This window comes from Phodopus roborovskii, unplaced genomic scaffold, assembly GCF_943737965.1.
Source record: "Phodopus roborovskii unplaced genomic scaffold, PHOROB, whole genome shotgun sequence".
Classification (NCBI taxonomy): Eukaryota; Metazoa; Chordata; class Mammalia; order Rodentia; family Cricetidae; genus Phodopus; species Phodopus roborovskii.
The window spans coordinates 38,693,302-38,706,342 of NW_026126418.1; the positions used below are offsets into that span (position 1 = coordinate 38,693,302).

Sequence of the window (13,041 nt, forward strand, 5' to 3'; positions counted from 1 at the left end):
AGAAACACACACAAACACACTCACACAACACATAAACACACACAGACATAAACACACTCACACACTTACACAAACACATTCACACACATACACAAACACACTATCACATATACACAAACACACTCACATATAACCTTAAGATTTACTGTGTTGCTATTTAAGAACACTTAAATCCCTGTCTTCAAAGAATACATGAATAGATTATGTAGGAAAATCTAGGTCATAATTTACAAAATACTTTTAGATCTTTACATCAAATTATAAAAGTCTAGTTGTTATAAAATTTAAGGCAAGTCTACTAACACACTACCAAAACAGTATGTGGCTACTGTGCAGGTAAAATATTTAAATATTTATTTTTATCTCTTATTAAGAAGCACAGCTAAACACTGAGTCGAACTCCTGGAATCCAGTTGCAGAGAGGGAGGAGTGATGAGGAAAAGGGTCAAGACCAGGCTGGAGAAACCCACAGGCACAACTGACCTGAACAAGGGGGGGGGGGGCTCATGGACCTGAGTCTGATAGCTGGGAAACCAGCATAGGACTGACCCAGACCCCCTGAACATGGATGTCAGTTAGGAGTACTAGGCAGTCTATGCGGCCTCTGGTAGTGGATCAGTATTTATCCTTATTGTACAAATGGATTGGATTTTGGGAGTCCATTCCACATAGAGGGATATTCTCTCAGCCTAGACACAAAAAGTAGGGACTAGGACCTGTTCCAAATGATGTGACAGACTTTGAAGATCTCCCATTGAAGGCCTCACCCTCCCTGGGGAGTAGAAAGGGGGATGAGATAGAGAAGAGTCAGTAGGTAATAGGGGAGCAGAGGAGGGAGAGGGAACTGGGACTGACATGTAAAACAAAACTGTAAAATAAATCAAAAAAATTGTAAAAATAAAAAGCGTTTTATGAACACAAAAATAGAAAACAAAAATGTGCAAAAGTTATTGGTGACACCAATTGAGGATCCTTAACAAGCAGTAAGATGGAAAACATGCTGGAAAGTAAGCTTGTCATGACAAAAGACAATTGCTAATAAAGAATCCACATGGAATCCTCCAAATGTTACCACCTGGTAAAATAAGGGGTACAAACATGAACACATATTCCACACAGTGGGAAATATATAATGTGCCACTGATGCTAGAAAATGTATTTTAAAATTCTCTACATTATTAATAAAGGAATAAATCAAAAGAACAGTAAAATACTGATTTCTGTTTTCCTCTATGGTGAGACACTGTATTCTCTGCAGTTGAGGGTGTTGAGCATGGCTGTGGGGATCTACAAAGTGGTAGCCTCTTAGGAGAACAATATGTCTCTGCATTCTGAGCTACAATCAACCCCTCCCACTGAAGCACTATAAATAGAAACCCATCTGTAGCAGTCCAGAAGCAGAAAAAAAGATTTATGGGCAAAGCTCTTCATCATCTATTCTATTATTAGTAAGTAGAAAACCTCATGTTGGGGTTGTTAAAATTTCTCATTTTTTCCCCCAATGAATCTTTTTAAGTAAAACCTTCATAAGATTGTAAACTTTATAAGTATAGTATCAAGTGATCTGTGATAAAATCCCATATTCTTCTAAAAAATAAAAAACCATATTCACCCACCATGTAGGATATCACAGAGTAAACAACGCCATGGAAATCAGGTGATCAGGAGAGAGTGGAGTGTGGCTTATCAAGTAGGACATGGAGAAGGAGCTTAGGTCACCAAGTGACAGAGGTACTAGCTTCAATAAGAGAAAACGATAACTTGTAATGTAACATTAGCCTATTCTAATATCCATGCCGCAAATAAAATCAAACAACAAAGACAAACAACTCCAAGACCAAGACTCATGCAAAGGAATCAATATTCAACTATGCTGAGTGACTAAATCATGGTTGCTTTCCTTTCTTATCAGTACACAAGCTTGTTTTTCACCCTGGAAAATGTTTTCTCTATCTAAACAGATCATATGGACTGAGGCAACTGAAAAGATTCAGGTCATTTCATCCATGTGTTCCAGACTAGTTTGCATTCATTATGTGCCTGAGAAAAACCTTGAACTTCTGACCTGACATCTACCTTTTTAATGCTGGCTTTAGAGGTGTGTACTACCATGTTCAGCTTATGCTGGGCTAGGGATTGAACTGTGGGTTTCCTGCATGGTAGGCAAATACTTTATTTACTAAGCTATTGTTCCAGCCCCTCTTCCTGTCTTCCTAATGACACACTGCAGCATAATGTACTGCAAGAATCTAACTCATGTCATATTAAGATGTTTGAAAAACTCCTGCCCAAAAGCTACATGATAAAACCTTTTGATTACATACAGCAGGATGTGGGACCACTTTCAACTCTGCTTTAGGAATAAATTACACATTTTGAAATGGTCACGCATTAGATTAGGAAAAGGGAATGACAAAATTTGGTCTTCTTAATACATGTATGATGTTACAGTAAGTTATCCTAGGACATTTGGCTTATAACAAACTGTAGATACTTTCTACCACATACAATTTTTAATCTCTTAAGAGCCAAACAGTTTAATGGCTACAAGAGTATATCTTACTTTTATCTTCAATATATTCATCCCAGTTAAACATGTTCATCGTTCTATTGAAGGCAGTACCATTCCAGTCCAATGAGTTATTAAAGAAGGAAGTGATATTTATTTCAAAGGTAGAATTATCTGGGGGCCACTGCAAACATTTATTCCTCAGGTTGCCCATGAACAGCTGCAGTCCGATTAGTGCAAAGACACTGAGACAGAACACAGTGAGGATCATGACATCAGACAGCTTCTTCACCGACTGGATCAGGGCCCCCACGATGGTCTTCAGGCCTACAAGTGAAACCAAAGGGAGGGATTATCACTGACAATTCTACAGGGAATTTACAAACAAAAACATCGTGAGCTTGTCCTGAAAAATATAAATCTCATGCAGAATGCCAACAATATTAGTTTAATGTTTGTGACTGAATAAAAATGTCATGAAAAGCCTGCTAGCTGGTGGAAATGAATGAAAGCCAAACTTACATGTTCTTTAGAAAACCAAATGGAGATGAACCAAATGTGTTTTCACACACTCCTTACAGCAAAATATATGACTGTGTTATTCATGCTTGACGATCAACCGTAGGTAAATTGTTCGCTTTTATTTGCAGATGTCTTACTCTCTAACCCCGTATTGGATTTTTAGAAAAATCTACATGAGTAGAGGAGTAGTGAGAAGTATTGAAGTCACTGAATTACAAGGGTATAGATTTGTCTGAATGTTGAAAAGTTGAGAATGGGCCAAAATAAGGAAGACATCTGCAAGCTGAGCCCATGCAGTGCCCATGCTCTGTCTTGCTTTTCCAATAAATCCAGTTAAAGAGATAGCCAGTTTTAGAGGTCATTGATCAAAAATTGCCTTGGCCTGCGTGTCTCACATTTCAGCTTCTATGCGGAAAGCTTGATGCTATAAAATGCAAACCAGGTAGCCTGTGACAACTGTAAGAGCCTCATGCAAACTTGTTAAACTTGTTAAACTCAAAGGCTGATTTAGAACAAATTGAGTGAAAGCAACCATTCAAAAGCAAACAGTCAAACCTATCCAGACTAGGATGGGTCTGTTTCTGCTTTTGATCATTTTTTTTTTTTTTTTTTTTTTTTTGCAGTATGCAGCAAGCAAACCAGGCTTTTACTGACAAGCCATGAGCAGCACACCAATGTACCTAAAGTCAGCCTCGGTGTTTAACCTAGCTCTCACCTGGAATGACTGAAATTGTTTTCAATGCTCGGAGAACTCTGAACGTTCTCAACGCTGAGACATTGCCCAGGTCCACAAACTCTGTCACATATCTGTAATAGGGAGTTCACACACAAACACAATAACACACAAGAAAAGTTGGAGATATAAGGAGCCTACCACCTTATACCAGTTTCTTCTTACCTGGAATTACAGAAATAGTTTTCAAAGCTCTCAAGACTCTGAAAGTTCGAAGAGCTGAAACATTGCCTAGGTTTACAAATTCTGTTACATACCTGTAGGATTAAATCAGAGTTATTCAGAATTTTGGGAAATCTAAGTCTATGTTGGTCTTGAATCAAGACCGTTTCAACTTCAGCGAGTGTTGTCATCAGATTTCCCAATTAAGAGGAGAATGGTATTGACATCACTATGAGCTGTTACTTGGGAATTATTATTAGTTTACAGCTAATTGACACTAAAGCCATATAATTTATTAGGATTGTTCCTAGTTTCTCTAAACTGAATAATTTGAGTAAAAAATATTTTAAATTCACATGATAGCTAATAAGAATGCTTTATGACTGGAAAGAAGCCAACAACTGAGAACTATGGTATAGGCTCAATTGCATTTACTCTATGATAGGAAACATTATAAAAATACTTACGCAAAAGTGATGACTGTGAAATCCAACCAGTTCCATGGATCCCGTAGAAATGTGAAATCTTCTAGACAAAAGCCCCTTGCAAGTATTTTAATAAGTGATTCAAAAGTATAAATTCCTGTAAAAGTGTACCTGAGAAAAATAGCCGAGTTCATGTTAAAGACCTTGTGGGTTCTTCCCCTATGCATATATAATTTTTAAAGAATGTTTTAGTGCCAGACTTGAAAGCAGGACACTACCAATGAGATATGCGCCTACTCCCTGATTGTACAGATCTAGAGATGATTTAGATGACACACATGAATAGAAGCTCCATGTTGGTTTCTGATAAGGTGCTTAGGTGGAGCTTAGAGCAAAAACATACCATTAAGTTCCAATTGACTTTCTCCTTTACTGTAAGCAAATGGATAATTTGCTTCCATATTACTCAGTGTAAAGTATATAAAAAGCACCACTCTGTGTGATGACAGTATCTGAACTACACTAACTGACTTTCTGTATGGGTTAAGCAGATCGGTGTTAATCACTAAATGAGCAACAGATATCAGTAATCTCCAGTGTGTGAAATTCCAAAGGAAGATGAAGGTCCACAAATAGCAACAGGCAGATCAATGCAGCTGAAAACTTTATCCTAGAGCAACAATTCTCAACCTGTGGACTGTGACCCTTTTGAAGGGGTGTCAAATGACCCTTTTGCAGGGGTCTCAAATCAGATATTTAAGTTATCATTTACAACAGTAGCAAAACTACAGTTAGGAAGTAGCATAAAAATACTTTTATGGTTGGGGGTTACCCTAACATGTGGGACTATTAAGGGTTGTAGCATTAGGAAGGTTGAGAACCACTGTCCTAGAGGAAGTTGGTGGTGGGCATACATTTGAATCATCTGGGTTAACATGACTAGAAAAATGTAGTGATGAAACTGGAAGTGTCTTGAAGTCCTTAAGTGAATAATTTGAAACATGAAGGAAGTTTATACTTACTCCACATTCTTTGTCCAGTCTGGAGGATTACTCATGGTCATAAATACACAGTTGGTGAGAATTGTGCACATAATGAGAACATTGAATAAAGTAGAAATATACTGTCAAGGAAAATGCAGTCAGTAGGAGAACACCACTTTCATGCACGCCCCTGTCTTCACCCCCACTAACTCTAAAATCTGCATGCTTGCTTTATACTACATAATATTTTATCATTCACTTTCATTCACTTCCATACTTCAACTCCACATGTAAAAATATTTTCAAAAAAACCAAAAAACAAAAAAAAACCAAAAAACAAAAACCATCAACTCTCTTTATACTAGTAAGAAACACTAATTACGAATAGAAAAATGCAAGGAAATAAGTTGACTGGTGAATAACTTATCAATGTAAATTTTTTTCATGGTAGAAATAACCAAACAGTTTCACCTTATAAATAAACCAGGATGGTAAACATTTGATGAAAGAATTCAAAGATAATGACATACAATTATGACTTCATTCTAAGGGTGACCCTGCAAGAGTGTTACATGCAAAATCCCTTTCTAAATGGAAGGAACAACCTACAACAGTTGTTCAAAAGATCTGAAATGTAAGAAAAGATGGTTGTTGATAATGCTGATATCTCTTGGGTTTGTAACTAAGTCAAATTGATTACTAAGTTTTTTCAATATTGGTCAAGTTGGTTTTAACAGTAAGAAAAAAAATTATATCTCAGAATTTCTGTGAAAACCAAATTAGCAAAACATGATGAGTATCCTATAACTCATATCTAATAGAGAGTACATACTCAGCAAACAGTTCTCTTTACTTCCTGAAAACACTGACTATAATAATTTCTGATTTATTTCCCTCATTGCTCTTGAATGGATAGCCAGTATTCATCTTGCATTCCTTTGGAGTGATGAAAACAAGCAGAAAAAGGTTTCTTCCAAAAAGGGTCAACAGTCAAATAATTGAAATGATTGATGTTCTCGTTTAATAAAAATCACACTTAAGTTATATAAAAATATCACTTGTTATGAACTTACACATGATAATAATAATCTCAGAGATGGAATAATGTTATTCATATTCCTCTTTTTATTTTTTGGTCATAAACCATTTCATCCCTTTTATGAGACAAGGCCAGGCTCAAGGCCAGGGAGTGTGTACTATTATATTAATCTAGAAAAAGAGCTTTCACCTATAACAGGCATTAGTGAAAGCAACAACTGACATTTTTTGTTTTATTAATAATGTTCTTAGACTCATATTTAATTCTCAGTTTGTTCAAAAGCATCTACATAAGAGTAGTTCTAAACGAATAATGGGGATCAGCCATGTGAGGAGAGTAAAATCTAGAAAACATGATTTTAAAGAGGAAACACCTACTTTACCTTTATTGTTGAAAACAAATATATATATATATATATTTGTATATGTATATATATATATATATATGTGTGTGTGTGTGTGTGTTTGTGTGTGTGCATGTGTGCATGTCTGCCTGCATGTGCATGTGTGTGTGTGTGTGTGTGATAGTTTACCATTAGTATAAGGAAATAGAAGTCCCTCCATATGATTCATAATGTCTTGGCAGATGGGGAGCACTTTAAAATGCATGGGACTTAACCACAATGGTCCTCAACACAGTCCTATGTCTTCCAGTTTGGATGCACTTTCTACCTCCCACAAAGATAATTCCCAGCATTCCCTTCAATTTCCAATCCTCGTCTTCCCACCTTTTCCATTACGAGTTGATGACCTCATTTCTTACTTCATAGAGAGATGATAACATCAAGTTCTGCTCCCCACCCATACTGGTAAAGCTCTCTCTGTTGGGACTTACTCTCTTTCCCCTGTTACAGTGGGGAAATTTGCATCTCTCCAACTGTATTCTGGACAGCTACCTTTCCCAGAATGCCTCAGGAATGTCTTAGCTCTCCATCATTTTATCTTTTGTGTACCTTAACCTCTCTTACCAACACAAACATGCTTATGCCTCTCTATCTTGGAGGGAGGTCTTAACCCACAACCCTCATCACAACTTGCAAATTTATGCCATTTCTCCTCTTCACAACCAAAGTTCTTGAAAGAAATATTTATCTTATACAGCTATCATATCTTCAGGCCTCTTACTATTCTGCCTAAAAATTATAAACCTCTCTGATGTTTCACTGAAAAGAGAAGGATAATCTACAGCTATAATCTAGTTATTGTTGAATTGCATTTCAGCTGAGCCCAACAAAGATGACCCCTCCCCTTTACATTAAATCTTTCCCTCTTTGTTTATAGGAAGCTCCAGTTATCTGGTTGTTCATGTCTGGGGAGCAACAGTGTCTTTATGCCATTTCATCTTCCTTTTTGAAAAGAAATGAAATTTAATCCACCATCTTGTCTTCTGCTACCAACCTCCTACCATAGTGCAGCAGCAAGCTGCAGGTATCTTCTGTGTCTTTCCAGGTACCAAATCCTTCTCTCCAGGTGACACATCTCTTTAAGTCCACACACTCAGTTGTGTATATGGCATCTGTACTTAGGTGTCCCATTGGCTCTTCAAAACTTTTTGAAAGATGTAGAGTTCCCAAAACTGAACCAACAGCCTTCCTATCCCTCTGCTAAATTGGAATACATCTCCCTTACAATGACTGTATTCTCATCATTTAGACAGGAGCCTAGGAGATAACTTGGATTTCTCTCTTCCTAAACTTCCATAACTAACTTACACAGAACACTTCCAATTTTGTTGGCTACATCTGGATTCAGTCCATTACTCTCCATTCCTATGTTATTGAGTTGTTCAAGTGTTGAAGACCAACAGTACATGTAACAAGACTTGCACATTATTATGCTTTCCTGTGAAAATCTTTTGGAGCTAGTTCATTCTATACACTGCACCAAAATGGATTTTGTAAATGAAGCTGGGATCATTTTGGCAGCCTCCCACTGCCCTATATATCCCATCACTATAAGATGATACTACATATTAACATGGGGTCAGGATTCTAAAATGTCTTCAGCTCTTTTGCTCTTTATTGTACTGTCTTCATCCCAATACTTTTAATAGTTTAAAAGTATGGGATGCTATGAGCATTATATATGCACACTGTTTAATATTCACAGTAATGCTTGATTTTGTCATGTCTACCTGTTACCTTACATAGTCGCCTAATATCAAAGTCTGTATACATAATGAATACAAATTATCCTTCTAGAGGTATCCTTATGGATAAAGTTTGAACATGTGCAATAAACACAAAATGGAAATCAAAACCTCAAAAAATCAATGTCATATAATGAACTGAAATATGTTCTTACAATTCTTATAACTATTTCCAACAGGAAAATTTAATTATATATAAAAGTCAAATATATTTTAAGATTAACATTAGAGATAATGACTTAATTTCCCATAAATCACAGATAATAAAGCATGCTTAAAACAGCTATTGTTCCTACTGTGTGGTTATTAATAGAAAAAAATGCGTACTTTAATTAAGAATCATGATAGACCCTGAACAAATACAAGTATTTTCATTTTAAAATGGGGATAGAGCCAGGCTCATGTATTTCTGGCAGTGTTTGCAAATACAAAATTTCAAATTCTACTACTTTACTAATCATTGACAGTTATTATTATTTCATCAATCATATAGTTTTCAAATTTCTAGATTTTCATGAGTGACTAAAATAGGGATTCAACAAAATTTAAAAGACATTAAAACATAATATTGTTTTATATTGATGAAGCCACATATTAGAAAAACTATGGAACTGAACATCAAGGCACATTTTTAAGAGCAAAATACATACATCCTATATGATTTTCTAAATATAAAGGCCAAGATATAAACTAGAGAATAATTTTCAAAAGTCCAAGTTATCTTGAAACAATACTATCATAATACCTTGGTTACATAGATTAAAATATAAGCAAACTAATCTATATCATAATAGCAAAAAGCAATCTTTTTTATTTATTGGCTTCTTTGTACCAAGTATTAATAAAAGTATTTTGACCTAGTGATAGATACTAACTCATCAGCTAGCAAATTTTAAATAATTTCTATGTGTATATGGTAAAGAAAAACTTTTTTTAAAAGCTTGTACTGAAAAATGATTTTGTAGCTTTTGACAAGAAGCATTGACAGTCCACCTCTAGTCCCATGAGGACAGTCCCAACACTCAAGGGTCTGATTCAGCCTTTACCAACCAGGCAGGCCTCACAAGTTGTATGATTCAGTTTGAACTGGTCATAAAAATTCAGCAGCGGGCTCAGTTTTATTATATTAATGTGGATGATTGTATTAACAGTTTTCTTATAACATATGGTCACTATCTGCTAAGATAATTATTAGCTATTTTTATTACCACTAACCATTGGGTTTTTGTATATGAAGTATTTTTACCATTGTTATTGCCTTCAATGAAGGAGAGACTGCTCTTGTCTTGTATATATACAAAGAAATTAGAGGAACTAAAGTTATTAGTTTCTAACTTGAATGTGGAGATTAAACACACACACATACATATATACATATATGTATACATATACGTATATGTATATATATATGTATATATGTATAATTATTAACTCTTCATATGGATTTTTATTAGTAGATAGTAGATACCCAGGCAATAACCTTTGATTATTAAAGGCAGAAGAAAGGTAAAGTGCTATGTTGAAGAACTCTCTTTTCTACACAGCTGTATCATTCTTTATACAGAAGACTGATTTTTAGAAGTCTGCATAAATACATAAATATAATAATTGAAATCATTGTAAAGAGTAAAAATACAGAGATGGGTGTTACTAATAGCCCCAATATATTACATCTGGGTTCTCTCCCGTTGAAAGAAAACTGCAACATCCCTTGGCTGATAATGAATGACTTGTTTCAACTTTTAGCCCCAGGACTGAGAGTGCAGGCTCAGAAATCTGGGGCTGCTGACTCACACCTATAAGTGATGTACCTGCAAGGCTGAGCACCAATAGAAAATTCCAGTCAAGCCTGACCACAAAGTGGGAGGGGGGGATGTGGAGGAGGGAGGGGGAGAGAGAGAGATAGAGTACAGATAGAAAGAGAGACAGAGGGAGGCACAAACAAAGACAGGAGACAGGAAGAGATCTCTTAGGGATTATACATCAAAAACATTTCAGCTGCATTTCTCATCTGAAAAGTGAGTTGTTGGGAGGGATTTCCATATGTTTTGGTCATTTCAGGCTTCAAATGCTTGTGGATTATGAACCTTTTCTTTTCAAGTACATGTTGGAACAAAATACTGATACATTCAGAATTGTTTCTGAAATACTTAAGCAATGGGAAGATTTCTTTTTTTGTGAATGTTGTAGCAATTGCAGCTAGATTTGTAGCTGTTACCAATAGCAGCTGTTCTAATACTCTTTCTCAAGTATTTCCTAAGAGTTTGAATCCTGGTACTAGGTACTTGTCATACATTCTGTTTGTTTTTCTTGCAACAGGCTCTCTTGTAGCACAGACTGTCCTTGAACTCACTTTATATCTGAGGATAGCCTTGAATTTTTCAGCCATTTGCATCGGCCTCTAAGCAGTTGGGTTATAGGTGTCTACCTCCAGAGCCAACAATGCATTTACTATTGTGATTTATGTACTATGGCTACTGTTTTAAAAATGGAGAAACTGGGATGAAAAGCTATAATGTGATAAGCAACAAATAATAAGTTAAAAAAAATCTCAGAGGTAGGATTAGAGTCTTTGTTTCTGAATCCTAACACAATAATTTTCATTCTATTACCCTTTGTGAATGACGGCTCTTAGGATTTTAGTGGCTTAATCTGGTGTTGTAACTATTCATAGCATCTACACGATAACATCTCCCAAAGTGATTTCTCTAGTCCTACCCCTTCTGGATTTCAGATTTGCATATGTACCTAACTCCTCAGTTCCTCCCCTAATGTCTAGCAGATGTCTCAAATATTGATGCTGAAAAACAAGCAGTTGTTTTGTCTACAGGTTGTACTCAGAGATGTTCCAGGCTCAGTCCATAGGAATTCCAGTATTCTTTCTGGTCCAAACTAAATACTTAGTGCCATCTTTAGCTTCTCTTACTACATTACAGCCAACATTCAGTTGCTCTGGAAACTGCCAGCCTTTCTAGAATATACATCTAAATTTTATGGCACTCTGACTCTCTTAACCATAGTCAACTGCTGTCCTGTGGCCATTCCCAAGCAATTCAATGTACAGCAAAGGCACGGCCATGGGAATCATAGAACCAAGGCTTGAACTTGCATTGTGTGGAGTGAAGCACAAAGCCATTGTAAAAACCGGTTGGAAACTTACTGTGTCACATACATCTGGTTTAGTGGGATCTCTACTCCATTCTTACAGTGTCACCCAAAGATTAAAGGGTTTAACTGCAATTACTATGAGCCCACTTGCCTTTATTCATCTAATATCTCTACTTCAAGATGGCACATTTAATTTAATTCCCTGTTTTTTTTTTAAAGACGTTTGTGACTCTGCATCCTTTAAGAGGCTCCAGGAGGCTGGCTAGATTGCTCAGTGGGTAAAAGAGCTTGCCATCAAACCCGTTGACCTCAGTGTGATCACCAACATCTACATGATAGAAGGAGAGAAATTACTCCCTCTAGTTGTCATTTCATCTCTATGCTCATGCTTTCTTATATGTGCAAATCTCTCCCCCACAAATAAATAAATTAAAATTGAAATATAAGTTCATTTTAATAATCTTAATAGACTTGCTTACTACAGCTTTAATTTATAAGCCTGCTGGCCTATTTACAACTATGTTCCTTATGATAAAAACAAATCCAAGTATTATCTGAATCGCCAGAGAGCTCCTAAGAGAAATCATGTCTCTGACACCCAGATTCTCTGTCCAAACTTCTAAAGCTGTCTGTGCCTTCTACTAAAGGCTGCCTTCACTGGGGATGCCTCCAAGGAGTCTTAACTTTCAAGGACTTTCATAAAGTGAGGATGGTAGCTTTTGTGAAATATTCTATAAGATAAAAATCTCCTTACATTTCAAAACAAAATGCCGCCATTCTTTTACACAGGGACTACCCATACTTTTATACAAGAGCTACAACTTCTTCATCAGACAAGGACACAATTGATTTTCTCTTCTATCGAGGTCTTCTCTTCTACCTGTTTAATTCCAGATTTTCTTACTTTTGCTCTTTTAGTCATTATTTTCCTTAGTGCATATTCTATTGGTGTCTACTAGATGAATGGACATAGCCTCGTAAATAAATTATGGTCACATAAATAAACAAATGAGAGCTATTTAAAATATAATGACTAACATACAGATATATGCATGCATTGCAGAGATTTTAAGTGCTTGAAACATGATAGAACATAGTTTTAAACTCAGGAACCAAGATACAGATCGCAACCTTATCCCTCACTTCTAATGCTAGCTCAAAGGCTTTTTCTGTGTGCAACTGGGTTCTCTTATTGGGGCAGATGTGAGGAAATTTTCTTGACTTAAGATAATGCACAGTTGCCTAACGATAAAGATCAAAAGAAAATAGGTCGATGATATCTATGTAGAACAATGGGGAAGAAATCCGTTAGAGGTACAAAATAGAAAAAAAGACATTGAAAATTTTCAAGCCATGGCTCTCACTAACTCAGGGCCTGTGAAATGCCTCCATAAGTCAAGTACCTGCCAGGA

At 36.1% G+C, this 13,041-nt stretch overlaps 1 protein-coding gene across 5 annotated transcripts in view; it reads right to left on the bottom strand.

Annotated features, from left to right (window-relative positions):
* The window catches only part of Scn2a (sodium voltage-gated channel alpha subunit 2), a 130,513-nt gene that overhangs the window by 69,186 nt on the left and 48,286 nt on the right, over window positions 1-13,041 (bottom strand). For 4 of the 5 annotated variants that reach the window (XM_051184553.1, XM_051184549.1, XM_051184551.1 and 1 more), the window contains 4 exons: window positions 5,374-5,463; window positions 4,394-4,522; window positions 3,747-3,838; window positions 2,564-2,836 (listed from right to left, as the gene is read on the bottom strand). In XM_051184553.1, the coding sequence (XP_051040510.1) occupies window positions 2,564-2,836; window positions 3,747-3,838; window positions 4,394-4,522; window positions 5,374-5,463 (584 nt within the window). Of the gene's footprint in view, window positions 1-2,563; window positions 2,837-3,746; window positions 3,839-3,929; window positions 4,022-4,393; window positions 4,523-5,373; window positions 5,464-13,041 lie in introns of all 5 variants that reach the window. The other variant, XM_051184550.1, reaches the window with a different exon arrangement.